Raw genomic sequence first — 19,371 nt, forward strand, 5'->3', positions numbered from 1 at the left:
CTCCTGATACTAAGATCCTATGCCACCCCCAGAGCCCTGCCCGGTCCCAGAAGTACTCCCTACCACACTGGCACCCCACTAGCAGCACAGCCCACAGATCCTGGGAACTTCCTACCCACCACCACCTCCTCCCCAACCACAAGGACGAGCCACCCCTCCACACTCCCGGCCAGCCCGGAGGGGTCCCAGCTGGGAAGTCTGGGCACCCTAGCTCAGGGTTTTGCTCAGCCACTGACTGCTGGGTCATCTTAGGTGATGCTATTTTCCTTCTCTGGACCTCAGTTTCTCTGTCTGCAACAAGAGGGTAACAATTCCCTGCTGCCGGCCCCTAACATGAACTTTGAGGATCGGGTGCTCCTCGGCAGGGGAGGAGGTGCTGTGGAAGTGTAAGATGGAGGCTGTGTGAGCTGGAAGGCTCTGGCTATGGAGGAAGCCCCTAGACTGAAAGCTGCCTGGCTGCACTTATGCCTGGCCCCAGCACAGCCATCTCCAGAGATGTGTGCATCCTCCCCAGTGGGGCCAAAGAGACCCCATGGGAGTACAGATGGGTTTTCCCTCCTCCACCTAAGCTGCAGCTTCCAATGCTTGTCTTCCAGGGAGGAGGCCCCTGCAATGAAGCCGCTCACTTCAAGGCAGGGGGTGGAGGCTCTCCCCGAACAGTTAATGTCTACCCTGGAAGCCTCACCTCTCCCCTTTCTGAACCAGTTACCTGCTCACAGAGGTCAACTCCAGCTAACCCTGACCTACCTGAGGCTGAGTGCCAACCCCCGCTGAAGGCTAAGCCCTAACCCCCTCACCCCTGCCCCAGACCAAGTTGACCCTGAGCACATGCTGAGCCCTGACCCAGCCCCTGATGCCCACTTCCCAAGTCCTGTCCCCAGCCACTCATCCTACCAGGAGCATCAGTCAGAGAGGATGAGTGGCTCAGTGCCATCATCCCCCTGCAGAGGTCCCAGACCCCAACACGTGCTTCTGAGGCTGGGTCAGGAACACCGTCTTGGTCTATGGAGGACAAACCCTTATCACCTGAGCAGCTGGAACCAACCTACAGGAAAGGGAGTGAATGCTGGTCTGAGGACACAGGCAGGGGGTCCTCTTGGGCTTTCTTGGGGACTCGCGGGCTTAAATTTGTTCTGGAAACAAGAGGAAAAAACCGGAGAGCTGTTGTGGGGAGATCTGAAGGGGCTTTTCGGCCCCACACATAACTCTGGTACCCCAGGGGACTCCAGCACAGCCCTGGAATCTCCCTCTCCTCTCAATCCCTGCCCTCTCACCTCCCCTGAGTCTGGCATTCTCCCCTCCTCCCAGTGCAGACACCTCCCAGCTCAAAGCCAGCTCTGCCAAGCACTCTGGGCTGAGGGGGCTTTCACACAGGCTAGAACCCACCAGGGGCCTCTTCTTCCAGGAAGCCTAATTTTGTACACTTGTTTAATGCTACCTTTTCATCTGTGCATTCCTTGAGGACAGGGATGATGGTGCTGTCAAGCTTGGGGTGAAAGGCCTGCCCGCACCATAGCCATGGCATCCTCCTTCCTCCTGGATTCATGTCACTTCACTGATAACTAGTTCCCTCAGCTGTAACATGGTGATTCTATTTGACAGTGGCTTACCTATTCCACCAGATTCGCTGGATGTTTGCGGGTATTAAATGTGCATGGATGTGGTCATGAGTATTTCCAAGTGACCTACAGCTCTTAGCAGTGTGGTCAATTGGATTACTACTCACATTGGCCGACAGGGTCTCCTTGACCCTGTCATTCAAACATGCTGCTGGACTGAATGGGATCAAGCTGATCCCCTGTCCTGTGTGGGCACTCCCACTTGGCTCACAGACTTCATCCATCTGAGTTTTTTTTTTTAATAATGGGCACTCAAGACTAGCAGAGGTTTGGCTTTCTCTAAAAAAAAAAAAAAAAAAAGGATTTGCTGAGATTGCAAAGCGATTTTTTTTAATGCCAGAAGCAAACCAACTAGCTGGATCTTTAAATGTCCCAGATTAATACGGTACTTAAATGTATAAACCATGTGCTAATTACAAGTAGCCCTTATCTATGCATTAGGAAGACCTAACAAGACTCAAGGCTCCTGGTGTGTGGAGAACCTGAAACCTTGGCTCACACTTCTTTCCCACCAGGCCCTGGGATTCTTGCTGCCCAAAGCAGAATGTCTGAACTAGCAAAGTGTGTTCAGGGTTCAGTAGGGTATCCTATTTAGTATGGAAAGCTGAGAGGACCCCCCAGAGAAGAGGTTGGGGGCCCTCAGTAGAAGAACAAATCCTACCAGGAAGGGGAGGAAATCAAGACCACTAGAGCTCAAATGAGAGATGAGGTTGACTTAGCTCCCTGCCAGCTTCAAATATGGGAGACAACTGTCAGTGTGTGACCTGATCCACACCCAAGCAGGAGAAACTGAGGCCAGACACAAGGGCAGTGTCCAACACTAGACAGGAGATGAGGTGAGCAGCAGGGCCCTATTTTGCGAATCCTTGAGATGAAGGCAGGAATGATATATCTAGGGCAGGTTATGTAGTAGCAGAGGGCTGGCCTCCCACCCCACAGTGCAGGGCCTCTAAGACTTTATGATTTATATTGATGAATAATTTTCTACTACATAATATACACATATAAGCAAGAATTGGTAAAAACTAGCAAAAACATGAAAAAAAACAGTAAAAGGATAGCAAAAAAAAAAGCACTTTTTCCAATGTGAGGTAATCATTGCATAGGCAGAAAAAACCTGGCTGAACACCTCAGGCCCTGTGCTAGTCCCCCACCCCTGAGGAAGGATTTCACATGGGGAGGTCCCCAAGCTGAACAGATTGACAGACCAAGAGCAAGCTCCGCCTCCCTAAGGAAGCCTCAAGGAGCCTTAGGGAAGGATCTGGGATTTGGTCTCTGAGCAGTTCCTGCCTCTTCCCCCTAGGAGAATGACTGAGGAAGGGGGCCCTAGGGGAGCCCTGTACTGGGATCTCTCACTGTCCTACTTGTCATCTACAGGGCAGCCATCAAGGTTGTGACCCCAGGTTGGGGTCTCTGATGAAGGCAGTACCATGCTCCCAGTGACGCACCCAGTGAAGATACCTCAGCTCCTCCTCACTTGCTTTCTTCTGAAGGAGCAGAGGAAGCCACACATAGGGCTTTTGCCTAACCAGCAGACGGACCCCAGGGACTGCCCTCAGAACCAGAGTGTGCCCATCCGCCCCCCCAGCCAACCACAGGGGACTACCAACCTTCCTCCCCAGCATCAGAAATGTCCTCATACCCCACACACCCAGCTGGTCATGTTCCCATTCACAAGGCCAGAGATGGGAGGTGGAAGGTGCTCTGTCTGATTCCAGAATGAGACAGGGCGGAGAGACGTGGGAGAGGGCAGGCAAAGATAGGCTGTTAGGGACATGACTGCAGAAATACTTCTTGCAAATCAAGTGGTCAGGGAAGTGGAGAAAGCCCTACGCTCTATGGTAAGAAGCTGCCCTCTAACCCAATAATCCCCAAACACTCAGATGTTCATCGGAAAGGAAGGAGTTGAAGAAATAAGACCACACGCAGAGGTAGAGCTGCCCTCAGGGCCAGTGGAGGAAATAAAGTACCCCCCTTCCAACACCCAGACCAGTGAAAATGTGTCCACCTGACTCCCTAGTGGGAACTGGACAACTTCCACAGTCTGGGCTGGGGGTGGGAATATCAGGCAACAGTGTATCAATGGTATTCATGAGCTTCCCACAGAACCAGGAACCCCAAAGGAAATTCAACTTCTAAACAACCAAGAACCTACCTCCCTTAAGAAATCTGGTGTTTTCCATCTTGACTCCTAGTCAGTCTCTCTGTCAGGCATGCTCTCTCTCTCTCTCTCTCTCTCTCTCTCCTCCCCCCCTCCCTCTCCCTCTCTCTCTCTCTTCCTGCCCATCCATATCATGGTCATGCAGCTGAGAAGCTCCTGGGTTTGCTTAATGCTGGAAGGGCAACTATATTAAAGGCTGTTTAATCAGAAGAAGATCTGCAAATGCCGATGCTAGGTCACCCTATCAGCAAAGCACAGGCCTTCTGCCTGTGACCTGAATGCAGGGCCCGCGCAGCTGTCAGAAATGGCTGTGGCATCCACACAATGATACTTACAAGTAGATGCTGGACTCATTGCCTCCCATGTCTGGAGACTGAAGTTTCTGCACAAGGATGACGATAATGCCAATAAAAAGCATAAAGTTAACCTGAGGAGCAAAAAAAAAAAAAAAAAAAAGCAAATGGACATGATTCTGGGCAAAGACTTTCTATACCTCTGCCTCAGCATAGGCTATTATTCCTCCAGCAGGACCCTCCCCCATCTAGTCAAGATCCCATCTACACTTTTAATCCAAGATGGCGGCATGATAACTCGCATTTATCTCTCCAGCCTCCCACAGTATCATTGAAACGAAGGAAGAGATAGAAGAAAAAGAATTCCATAGAAGTACGGGAAATAGGAAAGGACATCATGAGTAAGTCAGAAAAGTAAACCATTTCTAAAAGAAAAAGAGAAAACAAGATCAAGGTGATGGGAAAATTACAGCCCAAAAGAGATAAAGTAAGGCTATTGCAGAAGTGAGAGTTGTTCTTTAGAGAAATTCCAAGTTCAGAGTCATCAAATATGGGGAACCAGAATGGACAGCCATAAGCATTGCTAATTAAAGGGCTGCCTGGGAGTGGCAATAGTAGCATTGCCTTCAGATAAAGACTGGGGACAAAAGCTTCCTCAACAAAGTAGGAAGCTATGTGAACAGTCACAAAGGAGGAGGAAGGGGAGCAAAGAAACAGAAACAAGGCACAATGACAAGCCTACACAGGACTACACAATATCCTTCGGGCGTAGCCAAAGCAGCCCTTGGAGAAGAAAATGAAGAGCCAAAAACTAACTGATTAAAAAAATAATAAATACTGGAAAACACTTAAGCATTCAAATCAAACCTAGGGAAAGATTACCACAAATGTAACTTATACAAGAAAGAAATTAATAATTATAAAAATTATCAGAAAGAAATAAGAAAAAATAGGAGAATTGATCAATAAAAATAAAGTTTTATTTTTGCTTTTATCTTGTTTGTTGGTTTTTACAGATAAATTGAATGACAAAGCCTGTTCCATGAGGGCAAGATTCTATCAGTCTTGTTCTCTGCTACATGCCCAGTTTGATCAGTGTCTGAAGTTTACAAAAATAAGTAATGGGGAAAAGATTCCCTATTCAGTAAGTGATTCTGGGATTGCTGGTTCACCATATGCAGAAGAGTGAAACTGGACCCCTTCCTTACACCATATTCAAAATTTAACTAAAGATGAATTAAAGACTTAAAGGTAAGACCTCAAACTATAAAAGTCCTAGAAGAAAACCTAGGAACCACCATTCTGGACATAGGCCTTGGGAAACAATTTATAGCTTTCTCCTCAAAAGCAATTGCAACAAAACCAGAAATTGACAAGTGGGACCTGATTACACTAAGGAACTTCACAGCAAAGGAAACTGTCAACAGAGCAAACAGACAACCCACAGAATGGGAGAATATATTTGCAAACTATGTATCCAACAAAGGTCTAATATCCAGCATCTATAAGGAACTCAATTCAACAAGCAAAAGACAAATACCGTTATTAAAAAGTGGAAAAAGATATAAACAGATACTTCTCAAAAGAATATGTACAAGCAGCCAGCAAACATATGAAAAAATGCTCGACATCACTAATCATCAGAGAAATGAGAATCAAAACCACAATGAGACTCTATCTCACACCAGTCAGAATGGCTATTACTAAAAACTCAAAAGACAACAGATGCTGGGGAGGCGGCAGAGAAAAGGGAACATGGAAACACTGTTGGTGGGAATGTAAATTAATTCAGCCATCATGGAAAGCAGTTTGGAGATTTCTCAAAGAACTTAAAACAGAACCATCATTAGACCCAGCAATCCCATTATTGAGTATATGCCCAAAGGAAAATATATCATTCTACAAAAAAGACACATGCATTGGTTTGTTCATCACAGCACTATTCACAATAGCAAAGACATGGGATCCACCTAGGTGCCCATCAACAGTGGACCGGATAAAGAAAATGTGACACATACACACCACGGACTACTACATAGCCATAAAAAGAATGTATACACATCCTTTACAGCAACATAGATGCAGTTGGAGGCCATTATCCTAAGTGAATTAACACAGAAACAGAAAACCAAATACCACATGTTCTCACTTAGAAGTGGGAGCTAAACATTGAGTACTCATGGACATAAAGATGGCAACAATGGACACTGGGAACTACTAGACAGCGAGGGAGGATGGGGGGCAAGGGTTGAAAAACTAACTATTGGGTACTATGCTGACTACCTGGGTGATGGGATCAACTGTACCTGAAACTTCAGCATCATGTGATATACCTATGTAACAAACCTGCATATGTATTCCCTGGATCTAAAATAAAAGTTGAAATTATTTTTTAAAAAATGAAAAAAAAATCAATACCTGGTACTTAGTAATACTGCTAACTGTATGTGTTAGTCAATTTAAAAGGAGAAAATATAATTAAACAAATTTAGGAATGAGAAAGACGGCAAGACAATAAACACACACAATTTTTTTTTTATTTTTTTTATTATAGTTTAAGTTCTAGGGTACATGTGCATAATGTGCAGGTTTGTTACATATGTATACTTGTGCCATGTTGGTGTGCTGCACCCATCAACTCATCAGCACCCATCAATTAATCATTTATATCAGGTATAACTCCCAATGCAATCCCTCCCCCCTCCCCCCTCCCCATGATAGGCCCGGTGTGTGATGTTCCCTTTCCTGAGTCCAAGTGATCTCATTGTTCAGTTCCCACCTATGAGTGAGAACATGCGGTGTTTGGTTTTCTGTTCTTGTGATAATTTGCTGAGAATGATGGTTTCCAGCTGCATCCATGTCCCTACAAAGGATGCAAAATCATCCTTTTTATGGCTGCATAGTATTCCATGGTGTATATGTGCCACATTTTCTTAATCCAGTCTGTCACAGATGGACATTTGGGTTGATTCCAAGTCTTTGCTATTGTGAATAGTGCCGCAATAAACATACGTGTGCATGTGTCTTTATAGCAGCATGATTTATAATCCTTTGGGTATATACCCAGTAGTGGGATGGCTGGGTCATATGGTACATCTAGTTCTAGATCCTTGAGGAATGGCCATACTATTTTCCATAATGGTTGAACTAGTTTACAATCCCACCAACAGTGTAAAAGTGTTCCTATTTCTCCACATCTCTCCAACACCTGTGTTTCCTGACTTTTTAATGATTGCCATTCTAACTGGTGTGAGATGGTATCTCATTGTGGTTTTGATTTGTATTTCTCTGATGGCCAGTGATGATGAGCATTTTTCATGTGTCTGTTGGCTGTATGAATGTCTTCTTTGAGAAATGTCTGTTCATATCCTTTGCCCATTTTTTGATGGGGTTGTTTGTTTTTTTCTTGTATATTTGTTTGAGTTCTTTGTAGATACTGGATATTAGCCCTTTGTCGGATGAGTAGATTGCAAAAGTTTTCTCCCATTCTGTAGGCTGCCTGTTCACTCTGATGGTAGTTTCTTTTGCTGTGCAGAAGCTCCTTAGTTTAATTAGATCCCATTTGTCAATTTTTGCTTTTGCTGCCATTGCTTGGTGTTTTAGACATGAAGTTCTTGCCCATGCCCATGTCCTGAATGGTATTACCTAAGTTTTCTTCTAGGGTTTTTATGGTATTAGGTCTAACATTTAAGTCTCTAATCCATCTTGAATTAATCTTCGTATAAGGAGTAAGGAAAGGATCCAGTTTCAGCTTTCTACTTATGGCTAGCTAATTTTCCCAGCACCATTTATTAAATAGGGAATCCTTCCCCATTTCTTGTTTCTCTCAGGTTTGTCAAAGATCAGATGGCTGTAGATGTGTGGTATTATTTCTGAGGACTCTGTTCTGTTCCATTGGTCTAGATCTCTGTTTTGGTACCAGTAGCATGCTGTTTTGGTTACTGTAGCCTTGTAGTATAGTTTGAAGTCAGGTAGTGTGACGCCTCCAGCTTTGTCCTTTTGACTTAGGATTGTCTTGGCAATGAGGGCTCTTTTTTGGTTCCATATGAACTTTAAAGCAGTTTTTTCCAATTCCGTGAAGAAACTCATTGGTAGCTTGATGGGGATGGCATTGAATCTATAAATAACCTTGGGCAGTATGGCCATTTTCACGATATTGATTCTTCCTAACCATGAGCATGGTATGTTCTTCCATTTGTTTGTGTCCTCTTTGATTTCACTGAGCAGTGGTTTGTAGCTCTCCTTGAAGAGGTCCTTGACATCCCTTGTAAGTTGGATTCCTAGGTATTTTATTCTCTTTGAAGCTATTGTGAATGGAAGTTCATTTATGATTTGGCTCTCTGTTTGTCTGCTACTGATGTATAAGAATGCTTGTGATTTTTGCACATTAATTTTGTATCCTGAGACGTTGCTGAAGTTGCTTATCAGCTTAAGGAGATTTTGGGCTGAGACAATGGGGTTTTCTAACTATACAATCATGTCATCTGCAAACAGGGACAATTTGACTTCTTCTTTTCCTAACTGAATACCCTTGATTTCTTTCTCTTGCCTGATTGCCCTAGCCAGAACTTCCAACACTATGTTGAATAGGAGTGGTGAGAGAGGGCATCCCTGTCTTGTGCCAGTTTTCAAAGGGAATTTTTCCAGTTTTTGCCCATTCAGTATGATATTAGCTGTGGGTTTGTCATAAATAGCTCTTATTATTTTGAGGTACGTTCCATCAATACCCATTTATTGAGCGTTTTTAGCATGAAGGGCTGTTGAATTTTGTCAAAAGCCTTTTCTGCATCTATTGAGATAATCATGTGGTTCTTGTGTTTGGTTCTGTTTATATGCTGGATTACGTTTATTGATTTGCGAATGTTGAACCAGCCTTGCATCCCAGGGATGAAGCCCACTTGATCATGGTGGATAAGCTTTTTGATGTGCTGCTGAATCCAGTTTGCCAGTATTTTATTGAGGATTTTTGCATCAATGTTCATCCGGGATATTGGTCTAAAATTCTCTTTTTTTGTTGTGTCTCTGCCAGGCTTTGGTATCAGGATGATATTGGCCTCATCAAATGAGTTAGGGAGGATTCCCTCTTTTTCTATTGATTGGAATAGTTTCAGAAGGAATGGTACCAGCTCCTCCTTGTATCTCTAGTAGAATTCAGCTGTGAATGCATCTGGTCCTGGACTTTTTTTGGTTGGTAGGCTATTAATTATTGTCTCAATTTCGGAGCCTGCTATTGTTCTATTCAGGGATTCAACTTCTTCCTGGTTGAGTCTTGGGAGAGTGTAAGTGTCCAGGAAATTATCCATTTCTTCTAGATTTTCTAGTTGATTTGCGTAGAGGTGTTTATAGTATTCTCTGATGGTAGTTTGTATTTCTGTGGGGTCGGTGGTGATATCCCTTTTATCATTTTTTATTGCGTCTCTTTGATTCCTCTCTCTTTTCTTCTTTATTAGTCTTGCTAGTGGTCTGTCAATTTTGTTGATCTTTTCAAAAAACTCCTGGATTCATTGATTTTTTGGAGGGTTTTTTGTGTCTCTATCTCCTTCAGTTCTGCTGTGATCTTAGTTATTTCTTGCCTTCTGCTAGCTTTTGAATGTGTTTGCTCTTGCCTCTCTAGTTCTTTTCATTGTGATGTTAGAGTGTCAATTTTAGATCTTTCCTGCTTTCTCTTGTGGGCATTTAGTGCTATAAATTTCCCTCTACACACTGCTTTAAATGTGTCCCAGAGATTCTGGTATATTGTATCTTTGTTCTCATTGGTTTCAAAGAACATCTTTATTTCTGCCTTCATTTCGTTATGTACCCAGTAGTCATTCAGGAGCAGGTTGTTCAGTTTCCATGTAGTTGAGCAGTTTTGATTGAGTTTCTTAGTCCTGAGTTCTAGTTTGATTGCACTGTGGTCTGAGAGACAGTTTGTTATAATTTCTGTTCTTTTACATTTGCTGAGGAGTGCTTTACTTCCAATTATGTGGTCAATTTTGGAATAAGTGTGATGTGGTGCTGAGAAGAATGTATATTCTGTTGATTTGGGGTGGAGAGTTCTATAGATGTCTATTAGGTCCGCTTGGTGCAGAGATGAGTTCAATTCCTGGATATCCTTGTTAACTTTCTGTCTCGTTGATCTGTCTAATGTTGACAGTGGAGTGTTGAAGTCTCCCATTACTATTGTATGGGAGTCAAAGTCTCTTTGTAAGTCTCTAAGGACTTGCTTTATGAATGTGGGTGCTCCTGTATTGGGTGCATAGATATTTAGGATAGTTAGCTCTTCCTGTTGAATTGATCCCTTTACCATTATGTAATGGCCTTCTTTGTCTCTTTTGATCTTTGATGGTTTAAAGTCTATTTTATCAGAGACTAGGATTGCACCCCCTGCTTTTTTTTGCTCTCCATTCGCTTGGTAGATCTTCCTCCATCCCTTTATTTTGAGCCTATGTATGTCTCTGCATGTGAGATCGGTCTCCTGAATACAGCAGACTGATGGGTCTTGACTCTTTATCCAGTTTGCCAGTCTGTGTCTTTTAATTGGAGCATTTAGTCCATTAACATTTAAGGTTAATATTGTTATGTGTGAACTTGATCCTGCCATTATGATATTAACTGGCTATTTTGCTCGTTAGTTTTTTTTTTTTTTTTTTTTCTTTGAGACGGAGTCTCGCTCTCGCCCGGCTGGAGTGCAGTGGCCGGATCTCAGCTCACTGCAAGCTCCGCCTCCCGGATTTACGCCATTCTCCTGCCTCAGCCTCCTGAGTAGCTGGGACTACAGGTGCCCGCCACCTCGCCTGGCTAGTTTTTTGTATTTTTTAGTAGAGACGGGGTTTCACCGTGTTAGCCAGGATGGTCTCGATCTCCTGACCTCGTGATCCGCCCGTCTCGGCCTCCCAAAGTGCTGGGATTACAGGCTTGAGCCACCGCGCCCGGCCTTGCTCGTTAGTTAATGCAGTTTCTTCCTAGCCTCGATGGTCTTTACATTTTGGCATGTTTTTGCAATGGCTGGTACCGGTTGTTCCTTTCCATGTTTAGGGCTTCCTTCAGGGTCTCTTGTAAGGCAGGCCTGGTAGTGACAAAATCTCTAAGCATTTGCTTATCTGTAAAGGATTTTATTTCTCCTTCACTGATGAAACTTAGTTTGGCTGGATATGAAATACTGGGTTTAAAATTCTTTTCTTTAAGAACGTTGAGGCCGGGCGCGGTGGCTCAAGCCTGTAATCCCAGCACTTTGGGAGGCCGAGACGGGCGGATCGCGAGGTCAGGAGATCGAGACCATCCTGGCTAACACGGTGAAACCCCGTCTCTACTAAAAATACAAAAACTAGCCGGGCGAGGTGGCAGGCGCCTGTAGTCCCAGCTACTGGGGAGGCTGAGGCAGGAGAATGGTGTAAACCCGGGAGGCAGAGCTTGCAGTGAGCTGAGATCCGGCCACTGCACTCCAGTCCGGGCGACAGAGCGAGACTCCGCCTCAAAAAAAAAAAAAAAAAAGAACGTTGAATATTGGCCCCCACTCTCTTCTGGCTTGTAGAGTTTCTGCCGAGAGATCTGCTGTTAGTCTGATGGGCTTCCCTTTGTGGGTAACCTTACCTTTCTCTCTGGCTGCCCTTAAGATTCTTTCCTTCATTTCAACTTTGGTGAATCTGGCAATTATGTGTCTTGGAGTTGCTCTTCTCGAGGAGTATCTTTGTGGCGTTCTCTGTATTTCCTGAATTTGAATGTTGGCCTGCCCTACTAGGTTGGGGAAGTTCTCCTGGATGATATCCTGAAGAGTGTTTTCCAACTTGGTTCCATTTTCCCCCTCACTTTCAGGCACCCCAATCAGACATAGATTTGGTCTTTTTACATAATCCCATACTTCTTGCAGGCTTTGTTCATTTCTTTTTCTTCTTTTTTCTTTTGGTTTCTCTTCTCACTTCATTTCATTCATTTGATCCTCAATCGCTGATACTCTTTCTTCCAGTTGATCGAGTCGGTTACTGAAGCTTGTGCATTTGTCACGTATTTCTCGTGTCATGGTTTTCATCTCTGTCATTTCATTTATGACCTTCTCTGCATTAATTAGTCTAGCTGTCAATTCTTCCACTCTTCTTTCAAGATTTTTAGTTTCTTTGCGCTGGGTACGTAATTCCTCCTTTAGCTCTGAGAAGTTTGATGGACTGAAGCCTTCTTCTCTCATCTCGTCAAAGTCATTCTCTGACCAGCTTTGATCTGTTAGTGGCGATGGGCTGAGCTCCTTTGCAGGGGGAGATGCGCTCTTATTTTTTGAATTTCCAGCTTTTCTGCCCTGCTTTTTCCCCATCTTTGTGGTTTTATCTGCCTCTGGTCTTTGATGATGGAACACACACAATATTTTAAATGATGAGAGAAAATTGAACAAAATGAGAAAACAAATATTAACAAAATCACCTTAACAAGAAATAGAAAATCTAAGTAGAACAATAACCTCAGAAGAAATTAAAAAGTAGTTAAAGGTGTATGCATTAAAAGGTACCAGGTTTAGATAATTTTATAGACCAGTTCCAGAATAACATTAAGAAAGATGTAATTTACATACCGCTTAATTGCTTCAAGGCAAATTAAAAAAAAAAAAACTTCAGGATTACCGATGAGGCTAACAAAATTTTGCTACAAAAACAGAATAAGGAGAGAAAACACACAGATACAGACACGTATACCTAAGACCGCAGAATTTTATGAACAATGCCAAAAACTTTAAACAAAGTATTAAGAAACAAAATTTAGCAATACAGTAAAAGAATAAACAGATCATGTTAATAAATGTTTTACCCCAAAAATGCACCCCCAAAAATCTAATATTTGTTACAGCAAAGACATGAGAAATGAGCGCTCTTGTACCTTGCTCATTGAGAGCAATCTGATCTGCATGAAAATGTTAAATGTACATACTCTTCATCCCAGAAATTCCACTCTTGAGATTTATTCTAAAGACATATTCACATATGCTCAAGATATGCACAAATATGTTCATTGTGGCACTGTTCATAATGAAGGAAAACTGGAATACTATAAATATCCATCACTAAATAAATGATTACTTGAATGAATGCCTCCAAAACACATTTGATACAATTTGTCACCCATTCCTGATTTTAAAAAACAAAAAACAAAACAACAACAACAAAGAAACACTGAAGCCAACAAGAAAAACTCCCAATTCAATGAGGGGTAACTGCCAAAACTAGAGAAAACACCATCCCTACAAAAACAAGGGCTAAAAGATGTAAACACTGGAAAGAAAGAGTAAAATCTATTTTCATTTGACGATTATATAATTTTCTACCTGGAAAATCCAGGAGAACCAACTGAAAAGGTATAAAAACCAGTAAGAGAGTTCAGAAGCATAACTAAGAAAAGACACAATACATAAAAAACAATAGCTTTCCTGTACACTAGCAATAGTCCATTAGAAAATACAATGAAAGAATGATTCCCAGACCCACTTAAAGCCCAAACTGGAAAACACCTTAGAGGTAAACATAGCAAGAACAGGGAAGAAAACTAAAAAACTTAACCAAAATGACTCTATAAGAAAGACTGAATACTTGGAGAATCATGCCACATTCTTGGAGAGGATGACTCAGTCTTTTAAGAAAATAAATTCTCCTCCAAATTAGTCTGTAAATGCAATGCAATTCCAACACAAATCTTAATTACACTTTTTTGGTGCAACTTGACAAGGATATTCAAAAGTACACCAGAAAGAGTAAACGTGCAAGGAAAATTTGAAGAAAACAAGAGAATAATGAAGGGATAATCTGCATACCAGAACATGCTACAAGGTTACAGTAACTAGCATAATGGTGCATCTGCCATGGGAATGGACAAATAGATTAGTAACATAGAATAGAAAGTCTGGAACCAAAGACCAGTATATTGAGTGTTTATAATAAAATGACATTTCAACATAATGGAGAAAGGATTCAATAAAAAGGATTGAGAGGGTAGGATGTCCATCCATTGAAAAAATAAAATTAGATAAAATTGAATATCATTTCAGACCAGACAAAACAATAAAATTTCAGCTGGATTGAAGATGCACATGTAATAGCCCACAAAAAGTGTAGATTTTGTTTTACATCCACAAAAGTGTTACGAAACAAGAATAACACTTTTATATCTTGGGTTGGGAAAGGCCTCCATCAACCAGAAATAAGGCTTGGAATTAACTAAGAGAAATCTTGACCATTTGACTGTATAAATGCTACGCAGAAATCGCAATCTACTTACAACATGTACAACATAGGAAGGTTAACTATCCTTTAAACTGTAACTAATAAAATCTGACAGAAAACTGAACAAGAGAAATAAACAGGAATATCCACAATAACAACAAATTGCCAATTAATGTTTGGAAACAAATGCTCAGTCACCCTAGTGAGATGGAGAAATGTACATTAAAATTAGGAGCCAGCATTATCCTCCATAAGCCTGTGCAAAAAATTAAATGATTGATATAATAAGTGTAGACAATGAAGTGGGGACATGAGCTAGTCTTCCTCAGGAGGCATAAATTGTTAAAGGGTTTTTGCAAAGCAATTTGGGATCTGAAATTTTAAATGTCTACCCCTTTCAACCCAGCAATTCCACTACTAAGGATTTATTCTAAAGAAATATTTCCACATGCTCAAAATTATGCACAAAACTATTTCTATCTTTTGTAATAAGGAAAAAATGGAATAATCTAAATCTCCAGTGCTAGGGGAATAGCTAAAGAGTTTATGCATCCCTGTTACAGATTATCATGATTATCATGATTATCAGATTACCATGACGGAGGAGGAAGTCAGGGTTGTATGGGGACTCTTTCATTTCTCTTCCTTACATGCCTTTCTGCCCAAGACCCTGTCTCTTCCCTTCCTCTTCATCCCAAGGACACTCACCATGATAGAGCCAACCACAGGGCCTTTGATCACCCACCACAGAGCTGTGCTGTCATTCATATCCCAGCAGCTGAAAGATGGACAGAGAGAAGCAAGATCGCGTCCGTGAGTCGGCAGCATAGAAGCCTGCAGGACACTGCACCATCTAGCTGGGCGCCCAACACGTTCACCACTGCAGCTCTCTGAGGAGGAGCTGGCTGGAAGAAGAGCTTTCCAGCGGGCTGCAGACTCCAGCCTGGTCCTGGCTCTGAAAATCCCCTCCTTCTTAGCCTCTATCTTTCCCTCCGCTCACCTATCAAGGCAGGGCATGAAGCCCAAAAGTCAGGACCACCAGTGAGCTCCTAGGAAAGGACCATTTTTCCCCATCAGACCTACAACTCTTAGGATGTGACCTTCCCCTCAACATGCTTCCTCCCCTCCCTAAAAGGAAAACAGACACTCAGCTGAGTGCAGAAGTAGACAAGGGCTCAGAGACCTAGACCTAGCACATTCTCTTGCTGGGTTGCTGGCTGAGACACAGCTGGGTGGGTCACCTGCATGGGGCCAGGGCTCAGGTGGTGCCCAGTGCTGGGCTTTACTCTGGGCCTGGCATTGAATGGTGTGTTGGGGGCAGTTCATGTGAAGTCAGGGCAGCTACTGAGAACCCATCTGTAAGAATCTACTCTGTGCTGTGGCCCTGACTCTTGAGCGTGTACTAACCCTGTGTCATCAAAGTAGAGTCTTAGCGTAGCCCACACCGTCACGCACACAGTTGGGGTCCCTGGGAGAACAAGAAAAAGAGGTCCATGAGAACAGGAAAACCAACATGGCCAATGTCCACTGCAGACCTGGGGCTCCCAGAGGCTATCGTTCCCCCATGAGACTTGGAATTCCTGGGAATTCTAACTGTTCCTCACACCCAGGCCTCCTAAGGGTCTACATCTCCCTCAGACCAAGGGCTGTCTTGTCTCTCAGAGGACTCCTGGGCATAACTCCACCCTGAGACAGTGGGCTGTCCAGAGGCAAGAAGAATGAGAAAGAGTCCAAGAAAGAGCCTAGGCCATTAGACTCGGGCAGGGCAGTGCCCCCTCCTCACCTGACACTTTCTGAAGGCGGAACCAAAGACACACCTGGACACACCTGACCACAAGACCTGAGCCTGTCCAAGCCACAGCCAGGAACCTACCCCAGCCAATAATGGTGTACCAGTAGAAGTATCTCCTTTCAGGGAAGAAGGTCTCCACCAGCAGAGTGAAGAGGTATAGGCCCTCGATGAACAGCCAGAAGTAGTTGGACACAACACAGTAGTGGAAGAAAACCATGATGGCCTTACACTCCACCTGCAAGGAGAAGCGCCGGGGTGAGGGGTGTGAGCCCAACAGGAACGGGAGCAGGGGAGAATCCTAGGGCCCTTTGGCTCTGGCATGCTCAGGCTCAAACATCCCAAGGATCTAAGAGAGTCAATATTCCTGGCTCAAAGAGTCGAAAATTGCAGCATCCCATGATTCTGAGTCAAAGCTGCTCATGGAGGCAAAACTGCACACACAGAACAAAGACGGGTGGCAGATACAGAGCTTCCTCACAACCAGCTTATCCTCCTTCACTTTCCTGCTCCTACCCTATCTCCCACAGAGGAGGGGAGGAAGGAGAGAATCAGCCAGAGGACGCTGCAGGAGGCTCCTTGGTATAATGAGGATTTGGACACCTTTCTGGTGGGGGGATACATATTCCTGGCTTCCAGAACTCTCTACTCATAGAGGCTCCCCAAGCATGTCCTCTGGTCAGGGCCCTGGACTTTACACTCTTCTTCCTAATCTACCTCCTCAAAGACCAGCTTCTCCACATGCTACCTCCTCCAGAGGTGTGAGACCTGGGGAGGTGTCTCTAAAGACCCCTGGCCAATCAGCACCTGGGCTCCATCCCAGGCTAGTTAAATGACCAGGGACTGGGTAAGCCCTCTCTCAGCATCAGTTTCCTTGTCAGTCAAGTGGGATTTGGTGTTCCCAGCTGACCTTCCTCCACTGTCTTGCCAAATGAAACACCCAGGGTAAGAGACAGGAAGCATTTTGGCTGGAAGTTATGTCGTACATTGGCTCATCACCTACTAGTAACTTAATTCATGAGTTTTCACATAAACCAGGGGTGGTGGGGCAATGTCTTCAGGTGCAGGAACACACTTGACCTGCAGGATGTCAGGCAGGTAATGTGCGTCCTAGGGAACCAAGGGGATGGTGCAGGGCCTTCCAGGCAGAGCCCTAATGGGCCTGCTCGGCTCACTCACGGTGGAGATGAAGCAGTGGTTGCTGTCCTGCTCCGCATACAGAATCCAGTCTTTGATGAAGACGGAGATCGCCCTCAGCATGAACGACACAAACAGGTTCATGTGGATGAAGTTGCGTGTGCAGTGCAGCTTCCTACATGAGTGGGCCAGGGGAGAAAGAAGCCTTGGACCCCACAGCATTTCACACCCACCCTCCATGTGGGCATCTGTGGTGGGCCAACTCTGTGGCTTTATCTCAGCAGGTCTCCCACCCAGGCCACCTTTCTGCCAACCTCTCTAAATCCTCACTGATTTCCAGGCCCCTATAACCCAGATCCACCACCCCACACGGCCAGACTTCTCCCTCCTGTGGCCTCTGACTATCTAGACCAGGAAGACAAAAGCAAGGAATGCAGATTTCCTGCCCAGGCTCTGCCTGGCTGCATAGCCCTGGAAAAGTCAGTTGCCCTCTCTGGGGTGAAGTTTCCCATCTGTTATCCTTGGAGTCGGGGAAATGCCTTCCAAGGGGTCTTCTAGGGCTGACATCAAGGGGTAGGGGAGAGATGGGCCAAGGCCTCTGAGGCCCTGGCCAGTTCTGGTGCTTGCTTGAATGCTGCTGAGGGTCTCACCGGAAGCGACACAGGATGACCATGGCAGTGGTGAGGGTGACGAGGGAAGTGCTGTAGCCAACCGTGTAGAGGGCCTTCACTGACAGGTAGTAATAATCCTGAAGGAGATCACAGGACAGGCAGGACTTCATGAGAGACCTGCCCACAGCCAGCCTGCCTCGGGCCTGCACGCAGTCTCCCAGGCCAGGGCCTGCCCACCTCCAGGCCTAGCTCCTCCTTCCTCTCTTCTGCTGATGTCATCTCCACTGCCTCCTATCCCTGGCCAAGCCTCTTACTCCCCTTTGCACAGTGTCAGCATTCTGCAGATGCTCTGTACATGCTGTTGAAGGCAAGAGCGCTGTCCAATCAGAACAGACAGTAGCCTTGGCCTGCACAAAGGTCCAGGAAGCCCCCTGCTGGGCTTGGCATTAACCCAGCGGCATTAATTCCAGTATCCTGGAAGAGTAGCCAGGTGTAGGTGGGGAGGAGTAGGCAGCATCCCAGCTGCTTCTTAGCCCTAGCAGGGGCTCATGAATGCTGCCTACTGACCTAAGTTTCCTCAGCCCCACCCTCATCATCTCTGGGGAGCAGGGTGCAGACACTCACCTGGTCCCCAGTCTCAGATTCATATTCATCAAACCCACAGGCATCAAAGTAATGAGGGAAGGGCTCCGACCAGCCATCCTCCGTGCAGTTCCGGCTCACCACTCCCATGTCTGCAGCAAAAAGAAAACTCAGTGAGGCCCAGAAATGATTAAGACGGCCCTGAAATTCTAATGCAAAAATTACGTGTTCAGTGGGAATTCCTGGAAACCCCTATGACCAACTGGGAAGCATGGGGAAAGGTTTCAGAAATCAGTGATTGCTGATCAGAGGGATGGAGAGACAAGGAGCAAGCTCATCTCAACCAAAGATGGGGAGACTGCACTAGCTGAATTCAGCATCCCTGCATCCCTCCCCTCTGGAACATTTCCAAATGCTCATCAGGGATGGGCCTGAGTCCTCCCCTGGGCCCTGGATCAGCACTTCTCAAATGTCAGCTTGCAAAACCACCTAGGAGACTGATTACAAATGCAGATTCCAGGCCTGCCCTTAGGGATTCTCCGTCAGGAGATCTGGGCACTTTCAGGAATCCCCTCTGGTGACTGCAGGGTGTGGGTGGGGTCCTTGGCACACCTTGGGAACACGGTTTGAGGTGATGCTTCCCCTCGGAGCTCTGAGCCTCACAGCAGCTGCAACATCTCGCATCGAGGGGACACAGGGCTTGCTTCATTAACAAGGTCCAGATTTCCACTAACACACGGCCGGATCTTATGAAGATATATATCTGGGTTTCTTTTAAAGTGTTGTCTTTCGGAGTTTGGGAGGACGGTTTCCTGTCACTAATGTACTTTAATTTTATTTTGGTTGACTTTAAGGCCATTCAGTGGGACACTCGAGAGGGTGGGATCAGTCATGGCCATTAAATGAATCATGTGCTGGCTGCACAGTAGAGTCCAGGCTGGTTTTTGCCCTGCCCGGGGCTGTGTTCGTCTTTCAAGATTGCTTTTTCATTCTCCCCTCAC

The 19,371-nt window shown here is 44.8% G+C and overlaps 1 protein-coding gene across 4 annotated transcripts in view; it reads right to left on the reverse strand.

Moving 5' to 3' along the window:
- ADCYAP1R1 (ADCYAP receptor type I) overlaps positions 1-19,371 on the reverse strand; it is a 64,934-nt gene that overhangs the window by 14,567 nt on the left and 30,996 nt on the right. For all 4 annotated transcript variants that reach the window (XM_033193280.1, XM_033193284.1, XM_033193281.1 and 1 more), the window contains exons 7-13: positions 18,413-18,522; positions 17,828-17,925; positions 17,220-17,352; positions 16,125-16,278; positions 15,659-15,719; positions 14,960-15,029; positions 4,116-4,207 (exon numbers count right to left, since the gene is read on the reverse strand). In XM_033193280.1, the coding sequence (XP_033049171.1) occupies positions 4,116-4,207; positions 14,960-15,029; positions 15,659-15,719; positions 16,125-16,278; positions 17,220-17,352; positions 17,828-17,925; positions 18,413-18,522 (718 nt within the window). The remainder of the gene's footprint in view (positions 1-4,115; positions 4,208-14,959; positions 15,030-15,658; positions 15,720-16,124; positions 16,279-17,219; positions 17,353-17,827; positions 17,926-18,412; positions 18,523-19,371) is intronic.

The sequence above is a fragment of the Trachypithecus francoisi genome, unplaced genomic scaffold (genome assembly GCF_009764315.1).
Source record: "Trachypithecus francoisi isolate TF-2019V2 unplaced genomic scaffold, Tfra_2.0 Lachesis_group4, whole genome shotgun sequence".
In the NCBI taxonomy this organism is placed as follows: Eukaryota; Metazoa; Chordata; class Mammalia; order Primates; family Cercopithecidae; genus Trachypithecus; species Trachypithecus francoisi.